This window comes from Stegastes partitus, unplaced genomic scaffold, assembly GCF_000690725.1.
Source record: "Stegastes partitus isolate 25-593 unplaced genomic scaffold, Stegastes_partitus-1.0.2 Scaffold117, whole genome shotgun sequence".
Lineage (NCBI taxonomy): Eukaryota > Metazoa > Chordata > Actinopteri > Pomacentridae > Stegastes > Stegastes partitus.
This window is the reverse complement of record NW_007577848.1, coordinates 176,787-196,960: the sequence shown is the minus strand read 5'-3', so window position 1 is coordinate 196,960 and position 20,174 is coordinate 176,787. Positions and strand designations below refer to the sequence as shown.

General features: G+C 40.3%; 2 protein-coding genes across 3 annotated transcripts in view; one reads left to right on the top strand and one right to left on the bottom strand.

The window, feature by feature from the left end:
* The first annotated feature begins 1,880 nt into the window (after positions 1 to 1,880).
* Positions 1,881 to 12,807, top strand: hyi (hydroxypyruvate isomerase). Of its 2 annotated transcripts, none has more exons than XM_008278152.1 (8): positions 1,881 to 2,156; positions 2,245 to 2,356; positions 4,774 to 4,888; positions 8,155 to 8,233; positions 10,080 to 10,129; positions 10,218 to 10,269; positions 10,789 to 10,923; positions 11,005 to 12,807. In XM_008278152.1, exons 1-8 carry the CDS (start codon positions 1,958 to 1,960, stop codon positions 11,061 to 11,063), a joined length of 801 nt encoding a protein of 266 aa, XP_008276374.1. In that variant the 5' UTR covers positions 1,881 to 1,957; the 3' UTR covers positions 11,064 to 12,807. The 2 variants fall into 2 exon arrangements, with proteins under 2 accessions (XP_008276374.1, XP_008276373.1); XM_008278151.1 differs by having other exon boundaries at positions 10,200 to 10,269.
* A 220-nt stretch (positions 12,808 to 13,027) lies between these two features.
* Positions 13,028 to 20,174, bottom strand: part of szt2 (SZT2 subunit of KICSTOR complex) — a 129,624-nt gene continuing 122,477 nt past the window's right edge. The window contains exons 73-76 of the mRNA XM_008278149.1: positions 19,613 to 20,129; positions 18,227 to 18,337; positions 17,427 to 17,495; positions 13,028 to 16,180 (exon numbers count right to left, since the gene is read on the bottom strand). Coding sequence (XP_008276371.1) covers positions 16,037 to 16,180; positions 17,427 to 17,495; positions 18,227 to 18,337; positions 19,613 to 20,129 — 841 coding nt within the window. The 3' untranslated portion in view covers positions 13,028 to 16,036. The remainder of the gene's footprint in view (positions 16,181 to 17,426; positions 17,496 to 18,226; positions 18,338 to 19,612; positions 20,130 to 20,174) is intronic.

The window sequence follows — 20,174 nt, the reverse complement described above, 5'->3', positions numbered from 1 at the left end:
TAAACACAAAAAATATATATGTTTTTGTCATTTGAAAGTTTTATTTTCTACAATCATTTATTGGTAATGCAACAAGTTAACCTGCACTCTGACAGTACTCAGCTCTACTGGGATAATATGGTACTATGAGGTCTGTAAGAAAAGATAGAGTTTGGTCATTAGGAGCTTTGTATGAGAGGTAAACGATTTTAAATTCTATCCTGGATCTTATGAGGAGAATTTAACATGGGAGAAATATTATCTCTCTCGTTGGTTCCTGTCAGAACTCTGGCTGCAGCATTTTGGATCAACAGGAGGTTTTCCAAATTTTTTTGGTAGATCCTGATAATAAGAAATTACAATACTCCAGCTTTGAAGCAACAAATGCAATGACTCCATTGTTATCATCGTTCTAAGACAGGGTGCTCCTGATTTTGTCAATATTGCAGGAAACTTGTTCTATGTGTGAGTTAAAGGGCATGTAGTTAAAATGTAGTCCAAGATTAGCCCCTATGACCTCTACACTTTAGATTAGTAAGTCAGTCGCCTTTTATTTACAAATGAGTTATCAGATCATGATTGTTTTTGTGCTTTGGCAGTCTCCTAATGTACTTTTAATGAGAAAATAACTGTGAATTGCAGCTGAGCTATCCCCAATTAGTCCCTGCAATGTTTAAAATACCCTGAAGTTTGTTGTTATTGTTGCTGGATATCTAGATTTAAAAAAAAGAGTTCTGTCCTTGGCACAATAATAAAGCATTTTCCAGTCTAATCAAGTATCAGTGTGGTGCAGTGGGTCTATGTATCTGTAGCTTTGAGATATTTTATTATATCAGACAAAGTGAACCAGAAAAGCTTATATTGGGCTTTAATAGACTTTTCAGTTCATTAGATACTCGTTTTTGAACATTATTCTTAATTTTATCTGACAAGTTTTGTTTTCTCATTTTATATCTCTATGTTTTATGTTGTTATTTTGCAAGTTTTACTACAGATGTTTATGACTGTAATTTCAGAGTAGATTAGTTCTCTGACTGTGCAGGAGAGAGCTGACTGACACACACACACACACACACACACACACACACATTGCAAACGACAAGTAAAATTAACAATAAATTTCCCATTTCAGACACTTCTTTTCAATAGTGCCTTTGCAGGACATTTGCTGTATAAAATGTGTCCTTGTACCTACAGAAAATCACAATTGCAAGAAATGTAGCACAGTTAAAACTAGATATTTTCTGATGTATCTGTTCGTGGTGGTTTATTTTACATGTGTAGACATGCTTGGAGAGCTAACAGAGTTCTTCTCCATTAAAATTCACTCCAAACTGAAGAACGTTTGTGACGTTATAAAACACCACATTGCTGCGACGCCTTTCTTTCTGTCTGTCTGTTTTTTTTGTTTTTTTTAAAAACTTTTTCAAAACACTCAAAACTGGTTTGGGTTTTAGAAAGTATAAATACTTCTGCGCCTGCGCAGGTCACAGACTGGGAAGCGATCAAATCATGTCATGTGACGATAATATTTTCAAAATAAAACGCTCTAACACGATTTTAAATTAACAAATCTAAAAAATTTAAATATAAAATGGAATAGACGGAAAAAGCGTGTAAATAGGTAAAATTATTGTTTTTTGTACCATTTACTTCTGAAGCAAAACTAACTTCATCCAGGTAGTATTGTTTGTTTTAAAAATGATTAGAATATATTATATTGTATTTATTATAATAATTAGATAGTCTTTCAAATAAACAACTAAATATGTTGTTTGGTCATATCTCCTACACTGACACACAGTAGATATTTTCCTCAGCATAAGACTGATACCAAAAGTGCGTTTAATGCCAGTTCCTTTGTCTTATATTGAAAGTCTGCCGGATATGACCCGGGCTAACTGCAGGAAGCCTTTAGCCGTGAAAGTTCAGCTCGCAGCCTAAACTCCCGGTCGTTGGCTCCTGCAGGAACAGCAGCATGGCTCCGCTGAAGTTCTGCGCGAACATTACATGGTTGTTCACGGAGCTCCCGGACTTCAGCCAGAGGATGTACGCAGCTGCCGCGGCCGGCTTCCAGGCTGTGGAGGCGGCCTGGCTCTACGACTCGGACCTGCAGGAGCTCCAGAGAGCCAGAGAGGCCACCGGGCTGGAGGTGGTGCTCATCAACACCCCGCCAGGTAACGGCAGCTTCTCTGCACCCGACTGGGTCCCTGAGCAGGTGGTAGTTATGCAGGAGGTGGTAATGAGAGGTGTGCTGTGTTGCAGGTAACGTAAAAGCAGGAGATCTGGGTCTTGGAGCGGTTCCTGAAAGAGAAGCAGAGTTCAGACAGAGTCTGGATCTGGCTGTGAAGTATGCTCGAGCTTTGCACTGCAAGAGGTGAGACATCAGCTGATCACTAAAACGGTTTGCTGTCCATTCCTCAAATTAAAGAGTGTCAACGTGTTCATTAATTGTTATACTTGTGCTTACTAAAGAAAAGGCAAAGCAAATGATGGTATGACAGCACCTTTCAAAAACGTAAAGAATTTTTTTGGAGCTGATTATACAGTAAAACATTTTACAGTCACACATTTTAAATGAACGAGTTACTATATTTTAAGAAATACGAATTTTTGATGTGGACATTATGTTCCAACCTGCATTTTTTACAATCTAAATGTAAGTTACATTTTTTTTTTCTATAATGTTATATAACTGCTGCGGAAGTATTTCCCATTTTTCAATCCTTAATGTACAAAATTTTTCCTTTAAGTAACACCAAAAAGTGTTGTTTTACAGTCATATGTTGTAATAACACAAGTGACTTTTTTTTTTTAAATACAGTTTTTTTTTTTACATTAGACATTAAATACAGATTTGACCTTTTTGTTTTTTAACAATCAGTGTGTACATTTTTTTTCTGTGACTTTACAAAATATTTTTTCTAATTTAACAACAGAGATAATCTGTAAAAAACAAAAAAAAGATTTTTTTTCCCCTGATCCCTAATATATATAATGTCTTCCAAATAACAGAAAATGTCTGTAAAATACTTTTTTTCTGATTCAAATACAGTAAAAATAGTGTAAATTTACTGTTGAGTGAATTACTTTTTGTCGATAGATTTAGTTTTTTTGTTTGTTTTTTTTTTTGCCATTTTTTATGGTTAATATGTAAATTAACACATCTTTAAATTAACATTTAAAAAAATTCTTTACAATGTAAATGTACAGGTGTTACTGGAAAATGTTTAATGTGATTCTAATCTATTAAATCTATCTCTAAATCTATTGCACAGTTCAAAGTTGTGAATTGCCATAGCCAATGTGTCTCACTCATTACACACTTCATGTCACACTTTACTCTGCTGATAACAGCTGCATCACACAAAATTAGAGGAAACAATATGAGTCAGTATACAGGCTGAGGCCGGAGTCCTTATGATCAGCACATTAAGACTCTGGGTTAATCATGCCATCCATGAATTAGAAATACTGCCAAAGTCAAATCATTGTTTGCCAGAAACATTGTTGAAACAGTTTCTCCACACCCTCATTTTCCCCCACCTGGACTATTGTAACTAACTGTTCACTTACCTGAACAATGCAGCAATCATCCGTGTATAGCTGATTCAAAATGCAGCGGCAAGATCACTCAGAAACACATCATTCCATTCGTGGCTGAATTACTCTGGCTCCCTATTCAGTACAAAATTCAATTTAAGATTCTCTTGATTACTTTTGAATCTCTACATAGTCAGGCTCTGTCCTTAATAAGTTGTGCTGCGCCTAGACCTGGATGTTTAGTAATGCCACTGCAGTTTTGACAAATAAAGTTTCTAATAATGATAATAACAATAATAGTTACAGTATTATGAGTAGTAATGGTATAAAAGTCATCTGACTGGCTGCATCGCACAAGTAAGAACTGGTCAACACTGAGTGATAACGGTTAAACAGTTCCCCTTTAATTAAGCATGTAAAACATAAATAGTCATTTCACAAAATCTTTGTGTTTTATGGAGTTTCTGTTGTCCTTAATTTTGTCAAGTTCTTCAGTGTTACAGCAAACATGTATATCGGTTCTTAGTCTCATTGATTACTAATAATTGGTATTGATATCAGTCCTGAAAAACCATATCCATCAACCCTTACTTTTAGCTCAGTGTTTTAGTTTTACAGCCTCAAGGTAACCTATTCGGTTCACTCTCATCAACCTTCTCCAGCAGCAGCAGGCAGCTGTGATCAGTGGAAAGATTGTTTTTATTATAATTACTGTAAGTCATAATTTGAGCGAGCAGGAATAGCGAGGTGCTAGAACCCAGAGAATGGAGCTTTGAGGAACTCCGTGTGTTATTTTTCTGTTTGCTCAGATCAACACAAAGTCGGCTCTATCCTGCAGGTGGGATATGTTTTTTTGTTTTTTTTTTTCTTCCCACTGTAGACATTTTGACATGTCGCAGCAGGAAAAGCTCAGGTGTGAATAATAAAATCCATTTGTTTCATGCTGACTCACTGTCAGGGTTACCGGGACACCGGAATAGAACAGAGCCATCAATACTAACACCTACGATGACAAGACAATATGTCCTCTGTGAAAAATGTATTTTCAGACTCGGGACTGTGCCAGAGAGTTGTTCCCAGCTCCACTAATCTCTATCAAATCAGCTGCAGTGTCAAGATCTTCACACAACTTGCGCTAATTAGTTTGAAAATAGTGATTTCATGTCATTTGACAGACAGATTGTAATTTAAAATGTTTCAGAGCAGCAGTAGGGGAAGCAGTGTGTCAGCCTGTCCATGTTCCCTGGTCAGGATCCATCTGATGGCAGGGAGGTTTCCTGAGGACTCTGACCGAACGGCGGTTGCCAAGAACATGGAGGCCGTCTTTGTGCAGAACCTGAGCTATGCTGCTGACGTCCTCGCTAAGGTGGGAAACCGTGTCACCTAACAGCATGAATATACTGTAGTAAAGTAGCTCTTAGGCTTTTTATAGGTGCAGTTAAACGCAGTAATCTCAAAAATGTTCATTCTCAAAAAGCACAATAAAAGCAAATATGTTACGTTAAACTTTCTGAACCCCAAAATCCACCAGCGGGTTTGGAAGGCCTGTTATCTTTAAAAAAAAAAAAGAAGCTAAAATTGCACAGCTCATCAGCCAGAAACTGTAAAATCAGAAAGAATCGATAGATGTTTAGACACTAATCATGTGTGACATTCAATTTAGTTGGAAAATTAACCAAGTCTAAAGGCCAATATGCCAAAAAAAAAAACATTTGCTCAAGATCCAGAAAAAAAAAACTCACTAAGAAATAATCTGCACACCGCATTTGAGAAACCAAAATTCAGGGACTATTCTGGTAAACTACATGCTGTTTAGACCAGAGATTCTCAACTGGTCTCACCCTGGGATCCACATTTTCCTATGATCATTAAGTTGCGACCCAATTTTTTTAGAATTCAATATTCAATATATTTTCCTGTGCAACATGCATTTCAGAGCATATAACCATGCATAGTAACTGGACCATGACAACTGCATGTACAAAACTGCACAAAATAAATAAGGGCACAAAACAACATATTTTCACTCCATTTTGAGCAAATTAATAAGAAACTAAGGAGGACAGTGACAACTGCATATACAGAAGTGAATAAAATAAATATCAAAACTACTCAAAAATAAAGTTTTGGTCTAATCAGGTCATTTGTTGAAGGTAATGAGACAGTTGGACACGTCCTCTACTCTTGATTAGAGTTTCAAAGTCTGGGGTGACAGTAGACAGAGCTACTCTCAGATCATACTCAGTGTCCAACCTGCTCCTCTGCTGTGACCTGAGCTGGACCAAGGTAGAGAAGACACTTTCACACAAACAGGTTGAGCTGAATGGTAAGATTGTTTTAGCTGCAGGAGTGGCGAGGGATGAATACTCAGCCACCACATCGCTGCACCAGAAGTGGGAAAGGCTTACCTCCCCAAATCTCTCTTTCAGCGTCTGATCACATGACAGCTCCACCAGCTGATGCTCTCGTGCGAGCCACATTTCGTTGTCAAACAGTACAGGGAGTTAGTCTCAGACAGAAATGTGGCGATTTCTTATTTAAGTTAATAAAAGCGTGACAGCACCTTGCCCCTCGACAGCCAGCGGACTTCTGGTTGCGCGCAGGCTCCAATGGGCTGGAAGTGGCGGGACACACAGGCAGCTTTTGGCTACTTCTAGCTACTTCTAGCAGTGAAAAATGAGCCCACAATGAGTAAAAATGTGACAGGTACAACAACTACCCAAAAACTACTTGGACTTCAGACACTAACCAAGCACACTGACTTTGCATGGAGATGGTGAGGTGTTCCACTTGAGCCTTGTTCATTGTCTCCAACCCAGAGTCCTTGTTTTTAAGTTACCCCAGCACTGAAATGGAGTCTGATGGTATGCAGCCACAGGGGAATTTTTGGGTATGAAGGGTTGCTTCCCAGTATCGGACGTTTAATGGGTGCCCAATACAGGCTACACCCTCCTACAACAACACTAGTTCACCTGACTGGATGTGTTGCTCTTGGGCTTCAAACCTGAAGGCTTGGAGGCTTGTCTGGAAACTTTCTCTTGTGAAAGCAGCTCACTGAAATGAGTTCCTGAAAATAGTGCAGCTGCTGAATCTGACTTTATTTTAGCTTTTAAAACAGTTGGTTTAAAAGTTATTTTCCAGTGATGACAAGTCATGGTGGACGCCCCTCATTTGCATGAAGTAGCCTCCATCTCAGCTTTATACAGATGAGCAGCGGCCAACATGACACCTCATCTCTTGCAACGCAACGCTACCGGAATGCATTGCATGCCTGCTTTCTTAGGCAGTCACTGGGAAGCATTAAAAAGACAGATCCTGTGAAAATGTAGATTCCGGAGGTTTGTCTAAATAATGTTATGGGGAGCTGCGCCCACATACTCCCAGCTTGCGCCCTCTTACCAAAATGCCGACTGACCCTAGTAACACTTGGGCCATGTTCTTACATGCTGCCGCACAACATGCAATCTTCACGAAAACAATCTTCTCGGCCGTGAAAATATCCCAGCACCATCACAAGACAATGTATCTGATCATCAAAAACGTTAGAATGACTCCATGCCGAGGTGCCATATTGTTTTGGTGTTAGCTGCTCTCCCGAGATTTCATATAGGTTACATGCAAGGTCAGCTGACCTACACAGCGAGATTTCTCAAGACTGAATGACCTTTCACCTACTGGCGCAGGAGCTTTGACAGAAAAGGTCACGTCGCGAGCTGTTTTTCTTGACGCTTGGGCATTGAAAGATGTCATTCTGCGTCACAAAACGGAAGAAGGCAAAAGTCTGTCCGGGGTAGAAGAAGATGACTTCTTTTTTCTGCCACAAATCGGATAAAGATGGCCAGTAGTAGTAGTACTTGTCATGTTTTCATTTACAGAGTACAGTTGTATTACAATTCCAACCAAACAACAATTGCTCAACAACAATTGCTGACATAGCCTCAGAATGTCCCATTTAAGCTTCAATTTTTCAAAGGCTTCGCACCACAGAAGAGGGGGCAACCCCCTCCCCCTTCCGCACCATCCCCCCACTGGTCGCTTTGCGTCCTCAACGCGGTGTGCTCTCTCATACAATTTTTTTTCCTAGAAAAATCCCTGGATTCACAGAGACAGGTTGATATAAACGGGAAAGGTTTTTTTTAGTCATCTGTATTCACCTGCACTAATATATCCAGAACTCAGCCAGAGGCTTCTCCACAAACCTTTGCCTCAGCTGCGACATCAATCAATGACTTTCCAGTTCGGTTGGCGTTCCTGTCAACTTTGTCACTTTCCAATCCACTCCTCCGTACAGACATCGGCTGCTCTCTCTGAAATACCCCGAAAAGTGCATGTGCATCCGCCGAGATGAGCCCTGACACTGACCTGCACGTCGGCTTTTGACACATCGTCCTCGCTCTGAAAATCATCCAATTATGAAGCATCAAAGTGTTAGGAGCACTTCAGCCTGCCTGTAGTGTGGGCTGCCTGGCTGGACTTCTCTGTAGGCTACAAGGATATTGTAGTATTTACTATAGTTGCTCCACTGTGTGTCCCACATCTCTTCATGTGACTGGAGTTACTCCAGAAGAGTGTAACTGAAATAACTGATTCTAATGAAAGAACTGCCAGTGGTAATCTGAATGTTCCTCACAGGAAGGAATCACTGGATTGATTGAACCAATCAACACAAGGATTACAGACCCCAGGTACTTTCTGGACTCTCCACATCAGGGTAAGACAACAACCTCGACCACTGACATGAACAACACAATGACTTGTTACTGCTCTTCAGTCAAATGAGGCAACAACTCTCGAAATGATAAAATTCTGTTGTTGTACATTTGTCTCTGTGGGACACCTGCAAACATTGCATCATTAAAACTAAGTTTGAGTTTTTTTTGTCTGTTATTCATCTTCGAGAGGCAGAGTAATCCGGTGAGCATAAGGATCAGAGGTGCTGAAGCTCAGTTTGTCTGCACATGGAAGCTGCCCATTTTGAACAGGTTTATTTAGGTTTTTCTGAGGAATATTTTAGAAAATTTAGACTTAGTTGGGACTCCAAATAAGAGAATTACATTAGGTCCAGCAAGAAGGTCGTTGGTTCGCGTCCCGCTGGGGGCACCCGGGATCTCTCTGCGTGGAGTTTGCATGTTCTCCCCGTGCAGTGTGGGTTCTCTCCGGGTTCTCCGGCTTCCTCCCACACAGTCCAAAAACATGTTGAGGTTAATTGGTGATTCTAAATTGTCTGTAGGTGTGAATGTGAGTGTGCTTGGTTGTCTGTCTCTAAGTGTAGCCCTGTGATAGACTGGCGACCTGTCCAGGGTGTCCCCTGCCTTCGCCCTGAGTCAGCTCGGCTAGGCTCCAGCCCCCCGTGACCCTAGTGAGGATTAAGCGGTGTATAGAAAATGGATGGATGGGCATTAGGTCCATCTGACTCAAAGCACAAAATTGTGAAAAAATGTTGTATTGGGAAAACTTAAACTTATGACAATGTATCAGGGCAATTGTAGGTAAACACAAAATTTGCAGAACCATGAAAGGAGGGTAATAGTTTTTGAAAAACTTAAAAACTACTTCATAGTACCAAGTCCATTTTAAAAACAAGCTAGCTCTAGCAAAACACTACAGCAGTCACCTGAGCTTTCCTAGTCAGCCCTGCTAAGGCAATTACTATAGTAAAATATCTTACTCTTTTCTCAAAGAGCCAGGGTTTATGTAAAGGACCCAACATTTATAATTGTGCAGAAACATTTTAAACCTTATTTTGGTGATTACACATTACACTGACCAGGTCTTGTTAGAATGTAATAACTGCTCTGGGTGTTACCAAGATGGTGACTGGTGAGATTTACTAAAAAGGAAATACTTGTAATTTTAGCCCAGAATCAGAATACCTGGTCTTTGAAGAGATGTTGCTGTGAACTGGGCCTATTCAGAAGAAAACAGCATACTGATGTGGATAAGGTGATGTCCTGGTGAAGGGCTCACTAACAGGTGGCAATCCAAGTTTACCAGCAGCATCTGAAGCAGTGTGGTTCCTTGATGAAAAAAAAAAACAAGCAGTTTTGTACTTGTTTTTTCCTCTTTCATTTTTGAAATTATTTGAATATTCCCCTGCCCTGTGATTTATTTATTTTTACCTACAAAGCCTCATACAAACATGCATTAAATAACTGAAATTGTTGTGAGGCAGCATTTAAAGCAAACAGGACTTTGGCAACTTTAATCCTTGTGTGCAACATAGATGCCATTTCTAGTTGAGCAGTTTCCAGATGTAACTTTTAGCCTTCTGATTGTCCCATCGGATGTGAATGTGTGAATAGGATGAAATAAGATGTCACCATGTTCTTTCAGTCGAAGTCATTTTGTCATCAATGCCAGTTTATGTAAGGTGTCTGTTACAATGAGGGGTTCTATGTTTAATGGTGCCTCCTCAGCTGAGGTGATACCGTAAGTGTGTCCTATTTGTAGCACTTGTCATGAGTAAATTGCCTCCTTTGTAGCAGTTTGTAATGTCCGGCTTCTTGTCACTCATTATGTCGGAGATGATTTTTTTCCCCTGATTTTTCTGTCTGCAGCCGCTGCAATACTGGAGAAGGTTGGAAAGCCAAACATCAAGCTGCAAATGGTAGGTATTTTGGAAATTTGTCTTCAATGGAGAAAATAAAAGGAATATCTTGACTTGATATCTGTTTCAGGACGTCTTTCACTGGCAGATAATGGATGGAAACCTGACACAAAACATACAGAAATATTTCCCCATAATTGGTAAGTAAGATGGGAACAAGTTATCAAATTAATACAACATACAAATGAAAATGTTCATACCTGTGAACGTAGCTTGGAAAACTTTGCCTGCGGTGCCAATTCGATAAAAATGATATCAATTATTGGCCTCAAATCAGGCATCTCTTACAGCTGCGCAGAGTATTATCACTTACACTTCCTAGCGATGAAACTTTGGATGAAACGACAACTCTGCATGTTTTTCTCACACCGTGACATTTTGATTTGAAGAATCATCACAAGCACATGGACTTAACAGTCTACTTACTTTGATGCACTAAAGAAGAAATCCACTTTATTCCAACTTGATATATTTCCTGTTTTTCTAAGCATCTTGCAAACTTTGCACTCTTCGCTTCTGTTGTAGAGCTTGAGAGAATATACGTCTAGTAGAGGGTGATTAACATGAGCTCTTTGCAGCTTTTCAAAGACAGAGAGTCCAGCTTTTGATGGTGATAAAGATGAAAACAGACTGAGAAGAAGTGTTGTCATGTTCCTCAGGTCACGTTCAGATCGCTCAGGTTCCAGGCAGGAATGAGCCTGACAGCGCTGGAGAGCTCAACTACAGCTACCTTTTCAAAACGCTGGAGACCCACGGCTACCAGGGATACATTGGCTGTGAATACAAGCCGCTCAGTAAGGGTTTGTAATGTTTTGGTAATTTTGGTGCTCATTTAGAAAACAGCAGTTAATTATGCTTCCCCCCCCCCACTGCAGGCTCCACAGCGGAGGGTCTGGGTTGGATAAAACAGCACTTGACAAGCAAAAAGAGCTGAGCACAAAGCAGACAAAGTGTTCAGGTACTCCACCTGGTGTCACTCTGTTTTTGTTTACTCTGTGCCTTTAAAATATGTCACCCTCTTTGAATTGACTCAACAGTGTTTCTGTCAGAACTCAGAGTGAATAAACGTATTTCTTCCTTCTAATCATTGCCGCAACTCACACACATTTGTTCTTTTTTCAGTTGTGCATTCATTTCAGGACTAAACTAGCCTAATTAGCACAGACATAAGGCTAAAAGCTCCGTTAGTTAGCTGCTTATTTGTTCGGTGACAGCAGTGATTCAGTCCAGCAGAGATGTTCTCCTTCCGTTCAATAAAGCTCTGCAGCGTATTAATGTATGTCCCTGCTAATACACAGAGAAAGTCAGATCACAGAGGCTCTGATCATATTTTGATTAATCGTTCAGCTGGACTCAGAGTTGGAGGCCATTGATGCACCAAATCATTTCTTCTCATCCTGGTTAGCTTTGGTGTTCAGTACACAGCTCATTAGTGTTCATCTTCCTGGCCCTCATTGGTTGCTAGACTTCACACTGGGATGATTTCATGCACAAATAATAACAGCAGCTTTTGTAGAGTTTAGGAAAGATAAAATCTTTGTGGTTTAAAAATCTATAATATGAAAGCAATAATTACCTTTGTTAGAAGCACTGGTGTTCTGTTCTGAAACAGATTCAAACTAAACCAAAACCTGCAGTGCCTTTTAAAAGTGTTCACCTCCCTCAGAGGTTTTCCCTTTTAATTCCTTTTCAAAACTGAACCATTATTAATCAAGCTTTTTTTTGACAATTATAAAAAAAGGATTCTTTCATGTCAAAGTGAAAACAGATTTGTACGAAATGTCATGTTTTCATTTACAGAGTACAGTTGTATTACAATTCTAACCAAACAACAATTGCTCAACAGTTGATAATGTCTTGATTTCTGAAGTTTCATGAGCTAAAATTTCTCTCTGACATAGCCTCAGAATGTCACATTTAAGCTTCAATTTTTCAAAGACACGTAATGTCATTTACTAAAGATATAAAACACAAAATAAATGATAGCATAAAAATGTATCCCCTTTACACTGTTCAACACAGGTGCAGCCTATAAGTCATACAATTTCTTTACTTTGACATGAAAGGGTTTTCCCCGAAAATCCTAACCCAAAAAAAGGCGCATTTGAGGATTCTGTGTTGAAATGCAGTAAAAGGAGAACACTTCCAAGAGGACTTAATACCTTTATGGGCACTGTAAATGTTGGAACCAAATATATAAAATCTAGTTTCAATCTAAGTCTGTACCAAGATGTAGCTACATTTCTTACTCTACACATGTGTTGAAATGACAAATTCTCATCTAAATGTCATTGACTGATCATACACCAATCAGCCTTGACGTGAAAATCACCTGTTACATATTGTGTAGATCCCCTTGTGCCAAAACAGTTCTGATCTGTCGAGGCCTGAACTCCACAGACCTCTGAAGGTGTTTGTGGTATCACCAAGAGGTTAATCGCAGATTCTTTAAATCCTGGAAGTTGAGCCTCCATGCATGTTTTTTTTTTTTTTACAGAACCACTTATGAACTGTACAAATTTTATTACATAGCCTATTTTATCAAGTTAAAAGATACTACTTTGAACTTTTTACTGTGAAATCAAAATTTGGATAATTATACAAGAGGGCCCGTATGATTGTTTTCTTTTATTGTTTTCATGTAAGATCATAATTAAACTGATATCTTTTTCCCATAACAAAGGAATCTGTTTTAAGTTTTGTCTTTCGGGTGAACTTCTTCAACTGAATACCTCTGCAGGTTTTATTTTGAAGACTTTTTCTGCCTGAAGCTGCAGAAAAACCTCCAAAGGACCTCAGCTGAGAACTAAAAAATTCTGTCTTCATTTATTGTGCAGGTTTATTTCCCTTTAATTGTGAGACTTTACTTCATCTCAAATGTAAAAACAATTCAGCAGATTGTCATTCATCCTACTCTTTATTTAACATTTTACATACTGTATAAAGTGTTCTGTGTATATACACAATATACATCTTACAGTTAGTGCAGTGTTTATCTTACAGTGACAGAACGCTCAGGGCTAACTTGTTACAGTTCACATTTTGCATGATGAATATCCAGTGTTTAACATTCAGGCTGAGCTCCATAAAAAAGCCCAAACATGTAAAATTGTGTCGACCTCTAAGGCTGCTGAATATGTCAGTAATGAAGGTACTGCAGTGGATATCATGTTTAACAGTGCCGTGTCGGGCTGCTTGGTGCCCTATTCCAAACTGAGGTATGATTACCAGCCGCACTGTTTCAGAAAACACGAGTCAAACTCGTCACCCCCAACATGCTTTGGAAACACTCGGCGCTGATGACATGTGGCATGCTATTATGCAAATCACCAAAGTTAATGTGACCCATTTTCTTGCTTATGAAAGGCAATTTTTGTCACTTTTCTCTGAACAGGCACTTTCACTGCACAACAACAGGCATGTGTTTCCACAGATGTCTTGTGCAGAGCCGATGGAACAACAACAGCATCACGTCACAAGTTTGGGAACGAAAAAAAAGGGGGAAGGGGGGAAACAAACAGAGGAAGGCACTTCAGGGCACCACACATGGCAGTGGGGTTCAAGTGGTTTGACACGTTTGAAAATTAAACATAAAAGCCTTCATATCGAGGACACGACACCTCAGCTGTCTCTTGCTCTTAAAAAACACTGATGTGGTGTGAAGAGCTAGCTAAATGCTATCAAAGGCACAAGATCCAAGATGACTCCGACCCTCTGTTGACGGAGTTTTAAACTTGTGCAGTTAGATCATCAGAGGTGTACCGTCACTGGCTCACGACTGACTTTGAGCATGAAGCATCAGATTTTGCAAGTCCAAACTGCTGACATTCATGTGGGGTGTTTTTCTGTCGCAGATAAGGAGAGAGAAACAGTAAAAAGCAATGTCTTCTTCATTGATACAAATGTTTCAGAGCGGAGCACAGAACTCTGGGGGATTCTTCCACTTCCCCCTCCACTACCGTGGAGGCTCATGGGACGCCTTCCTCCAGCTCAGAGTGATGCGTCTGTCAGTCAAAGGCTCAGTGTTACAGGTCCTCAGGAAGACCTGATCCCTGCAAACCTCGAGGATGCCTTGTCTGGACTTCTTAGGTTGAGGCCAAACCAGATGGCAGCAAGTCTCTAAGCTGAGCAAGACTTTGATAACACAAGCTGCACGTTCAGTGAGCCAATCAAACACTGGAAATGACTGAATGTGTCAACTTACATTGCACCTGTTAAAGAGGCTTAAGGGTTCCCCCAGGACCTGGTTAGTGGAGGCAGTCGGCTATGCTGCCCCTCCCTTGACTTCCCAACTTGTGAAAACTCAACAGAAAGATGTGCTGTGATTATCACCTGAATCCCATCCTGATGCATCCTGTCTTTTTATCAGTGTAGTCACGTGGTGGTGTTTAAAATGATAACCTGTCTCATGAAATACTTGCTGGATAAAATAGAGCAGACACTGTGCGGACTTGGCCCCAATTCAACTCTTATCGATCGCCTATGAGTTATTTTAAAATCAGATACTTGACGTTGTTGATATCACATTGCCTGATTAACTGAACTTTCAGCAATTTGGCTGCTGGATGATCATTTGGATTTCTGTCAGGTTAGAGGTTTTGGTGAGCTGTCTGCAGTTTGATTTCCCACTTGGCTAGCAAAGATCAAAGATCTCCGACAAATGGTAGTGAGCTCGTTTAACCCTCTGAACCCCAAGCAGTTTCTGGGCTTCTGACTTTCTTTGCTTCTGTCACATTTTTACACAGTGTGGGCTCATATTTCACTACAATATAAAGTCCTGCGACTGGAAACAACAGAGCCATAGATAGAAATAGAGAAAACTATAAAATGCCATTTGTTCAGTATGGACAGTTATAATGCTATGAATCATAAAAAAAAGAATGACTAATTTCTTTAAATGTTCATTTTAAAGAAACTGAAAAGACCTGGAATCAACATGGATAATATTTTACCAAGCACCCACAATACTGGAAGAACTATGGTGACTCTACACTGCATGGATATTTAACAATGTACTTTTTATTAACCTACTAACCTCAAACTAGCTGCTTTTTACACTACTTTGCACATAAAATCTAGAAGGCTTCTATGTATACTGTTTATGATCCATGCTGCAGTTATTTAATTGATGAAATGTAATTTATTTTCCTCTCAGATAACATGCCTTTCAAACCTGCCAGTGGAGTTTGGGCTTCAGAGGGTTAAGCATTACTTTGCATGTTCTGGCTTTTGAATAGCAGAATAACATAAAGCATTCTGCCTTTCTCTCCCTTTGAAGACTGTAGTCTTTCAATGAACTTCATTGGAATTGTGAGCACACAGAAGTGAATGGGATTTCTAGACTAATTTTCAGTGTGAGCTCCATGTGGGTCAGTAGATTTGTACATTATGGGCAGAAATGTAACAGGACCTGTTATAAGCTGCTTATATAACGTGATAAAAATGCATTTTGTGAGTGTGAGACATTTATAAAAACGATGTCTGCTCGGTTTTATGTGGCAACTCTGATCACTTTCCTTTAAGTATAATATCTGAAGCACATATATCAGAGATTTAAGGCTGATTATAAACTAGCAAATGAAGACTTTTTGCACAGCAGTTATGAGATACTTAGTTTTAGTTTGGGGCGATTTGAGCAAAGAACTCTACGCCAGTTCTAGGAGAGAAAAAGAACCGGAAGCAACTCACAAAGTTGGTTTCTGTCACGTCCATTTCGGGTGGACACAGACTGTGGCATAAATACAGTAGTGTTGCTGACCAGCATGATGCTCCTCCAGCACCAGAGTGCTGGAGAGTTGTGTAGCTGGGAGAACACCTGGCAAGAGGGTTTCCTCCAAATGAACCCTCTCTAGAACTTCTTGCTCTCTGTGTCCCTGTGTTATGACATGAGTCGAGGTAGGTCCAGCTCTACAACAGTCCTGTCCAGAGGTTGTAGCAGGCGGTGTTGATGACAGACTCCAGGTGGTGGTACATGGACACCAGCTGAGGAGGAGGGCTGCCGCTGGCCTGTGGCTGTGTTGGCAGCGGCTCCCGAAACACAACCTTTAAACTCTGCGGGAGAAAGCAAATGTAAAAAAAAAAAAAAAATGGAGAAAAACCATGACCAGAATTACTACCTCGTGGCTGTTTGTCTCTGCCAATCAGGCAACTTACCGTTTACGTTGTCATCTATCCAGACTGACATAGTATCTGATGTGAAGACTTTGACAGAATTTTAAAAACCCTGTTAATGTCTGTAGATTCTCAGCATTCCAAGTAATTGTAATCCTAAGTCCTTTACTGGAAGGCAGCTGGACTCTTTCTTTTTTGGTTCTAGAAAACTTTTCACCTCTCATCCAAGAGGCTTCCTCAGTTCTGACTGATAGGGATTCCCAGGAATTTTTTCTTGACCCCACTTCACATGACAAATGGCCCAATACCAACCCAACAATCACATGCCCTGACGTGTGAATGGTGGTGAAATATTCTGGGTACAAGTCTCTATTTAGAGATGTGTTTAGTTTGTTAAAAAATATCCTGGTGCAGCTCAGAGCCAGCAACACTGGCTCACCCTGGATAAAAGGATAAAACAGCCAAACACAAATCACGAGCCAAGTTGTATATGCAACACAATGCAGCGAGGAGTGCACACATCTACACATAAGGGAGACTAAACAACCCCTCCAGAAGTGCATGACACAACACTGGATAGCCAGCTCCTCAGGACAACACTCGGCAGTCCACCTGCATCTGACGGATAAGGGACACTACTTTGAACACAACAATGTCCACATTCTGGACAGAGATGACTTGACAGTTTGAGAGGAGTGAAGGAAAACATTATTTATTAAACTGTAACAGCCATCTATGAACAGAGGAGGAGGTCTATGATGCTACAAATCAGGTAAACAGTCTCGAGGTCTCAACCCAAACAGCTTCAACACCATTAACACCTTGAGTGATCCCTCTCCAGGAAGTTTCACAACTATTCACACCTCCAGGCATGTGAGCCTTATGCTGTTAACAGTCCATTAGCCATGTGATCTTGGGGTAAGAATAAATTCCTGGGACTACCTCACCTCAATAAAATTGTCTGAATCTGAATAACTTCCTCATTTTATCTTTTTAGACTTGTGTGAAATCAGGTCATAATAAGCGTATGAATTCCTTATGTTCAGTTCTGAACAACAAAAAGTGTCAAAAACAAAAAACATCAAGGCGTGTAAGAGATATCATATTCATATTCAAACATAATGCCTACAGCCTCGGCAGTTGCCGGTGCGACACTATAATAAATCATATCAGTGTGATAACTTACAGTTTTTCCAGCTTGGGTGTCCAGAAAGACCAGAACAAAGCAGTCAGTGAACTTCTGGTTAAGAACAGCCTGAAACAAGACAAGGATTAAGAATAACTTCACATTTTTAAAACCCAAATTGCCTATTTCCAAAGATATTAAACATCAAGCACTCATATCGATAATTTGCTACTAACTGCTACTTACTGTATGGTATTGCTGGCATTTCTTTGCCTGTTCCTGTGTGGATGTTGCGTCACATTTACAACTAAAATGTGCATCAACTCATAATGAGGGAACCTCCTGGATACCGTGTTACTGTCTAACACTACGGTTATAGTATGGCCACTGGAAATACAGCAAATTTGTAGGATAAGTCTGGTTGTACTTGTCATAAAATCCTATGTGAAGTCAGTCTAAAGTGCTGGATGGAGGCTCTGGATCTAAAAAGTGAAGCTTGTTGCAAAAAGAAATCTGATTGTACAGATGTCTATGAGAAAATGATGTGACTTATCATTTGATTTATTACACCAGTAAACATTTTCCTAATGAGTTTTTGTAAACACAGCAATCTTATATTTAATACAATGACTGAGACAAGTAATATGTTGACTACAGTAATGTAACTGAAAATAATTGTTCCTCTATATACACTTAAATAATGTAAAAACCAAAGAAGTGCTACTTTTCAAGATTCCACTAAAATACAACCACTAACAATGGGTACATGTCTCCTTCTTCTGTCATTCTCCCTGCTGTTTCTGTTTGTGCTTCATTTACCCTCGTTCAACTGAGCAGTGAACTAAAGAGCATCTTCTCACCAGATACTGGATGCCGTTGTCGTCGAAGTGTCTGCAGCTCTGGGGGAAGCGGTTCAGCAGGACTTTGATCAGACTCTGGTACCAGGCTGGACTCATGGTCAAGAAACAGTCCTGCAGTAACACATCACACTGCCATTACAACAACCTGCCAGCCATTAGCCATAAATGCTATATATTAGATTAATGTTTTTTTAATGACTCTGCTTCCTGTTCCATAAATAAAATCTCTTGACATGGTGTTATCTGCTGGCATGGTTGCATGATATCAGCTGACATTTTGATTCCTACGCTGATGGATATCTGCTCCATTGGTTACTACGGTTGATCGACATGAAAACGAGAGCCTGACTGCAGTACAATAAGACTAACAGTAAAAACAAGAAATCATAGACGTTTGAAGCCTGCCGTTAAAGGTATTTAAACAGAAATTTCCCAGATATTGTTCTGCACTGAACAAACAGTATTTTGACCCTCAGTGGCAGAGTTTTTGTTTATTTTATTCTGTCTATACACTTTTTTTTAGTGACAGTAACAGAAACTCTCAGAATAGCCACCAAATTCGTGTGTTTCTGGTTGGTCAGAACTACTTGTTTGAATGGGGTGTAGTTAAAATGGATCCATGTGGCATTAATGGCTGCAGAGAAATGATTCTACAAGTTTTTCCGGAAAAAATGTAGCAAAGGGATGTAACTCCACTTCTATGAGTACTTGCTTAGCTCTTCAATCTTCAATAATAATTGAGAAACAGTAGCAGAGACTGGTAGCAGCCATCTTAAGTGGTCCGATACTGTGAAAACTCACAAGTCATAGACATGAGGCTCTTTCAGTCATGACCTTCTTTTCAACATAAACACAGCATTATGTCTTCTATGACCTGGATAGCAATGAGTTGTAACAAAAAACATTGCTGTAAAAAAAGTGTGTGTGAGTAAGAGAACATAAGGGAAGGGAAAGAAGGGAAGGGGGTGTTGGGCAGTGAACACCTGGACTTGAAACAGAATGTTCAGAACTTGACTGGAAATGTTTTGGTCTTGACTTGGGACTAAAGTTGTAATTTATTGGTCTTGACTTTGGAGTAAATTTGGGATTTATTGGTCTTAAAATGGAGCTCATGGTAGGATTTATTGGTCTGGACTTGAGACACAGGTTGGGATTTAAAAGCCTTTGACTTAGGACAAAAGTTGGGATTTAATGGTCTTGACTTGGGACCAGAGCTGGGATTTAATGGTTTCAACCTGGGACTTAAAAAACCTGTTCTGCTGTGACTTGAAAACAGTGACTGTGTACCACAAATACATGTAATATAGTGAGTTGGAAAACTGTGATGAATAAGGTGGGTCATAATTTTAAGTGTTTATTTGCATTACGTTTAGGTGGAAGTCTTACCAGCTGCGGGTCGATCTCCGCCACCGATCGGCTCTGCACTGCCTCTAGCAGCTCCTCCAGCTCACTGAATGACAGTTTGGCCAGCTTTAGTTTGTCCAGGGCCACGTGCTCTCCATGAAACAACCTCCTCCACAGGTTATCCCTGCGGCAGTGACCCATGGCCTGCTCCACGCTGGTCTGGATCTGTCTGCGGGCCGACGCCACCTCGTTATTGAGCAGCGGGAACAAAGGGGAGGCGTAGAGCAAACCCTGAGCCTCTGGTCCACCGCCAGCCAGAGGATAAAACTCATTGCCGTCGCTCGGGGCCAAGGAGGCTGCAGCTTCTGAGGAAGTTTCCTCCCAGAGGTCCTGCTCAGAGCCATGTGACCCAGAGGCTTCTGCTCGATCTTGGGATAGCCGCCCACCCAGCTCAGCCGGATCACGGTGGATCTGAGGAAGCTTCTTGAAGCGGCGCATGTCAGCGGTGAGGCGGGGGAACAGCTCTCTCTGACTTGTCATGATCACATAGAACCGCAACCTATGCATGAAGGTTGAAAATTATTTTATTTCAAAAACGGGATGG

Excerpts from the sequence above, each read along its gene's own strand:
- hyi (XM_008278151.1), top strand. The coding sequence starts at position 1,958 with ATGGCTCCGCTGAAGTTCTGCGCGAACATTACATGGTTGTTCACGGAG. Across the intron at positions 2,357-4,773 it reads CGAGCTTTGCACTGCAAGAG|GATCCATCTGATGGCAGGGA; the intron begins GTGAGACATCAG and ends TTCCCTGGTCAG. Across the intron at positions 10,924-11,004 it reads CTGTGAATACAAGCCGCTCA|GCTCCACAGCGGAGGGTCTG; the intron begins GTAAGGGTTTGT and ends CCCCCACTGCAG.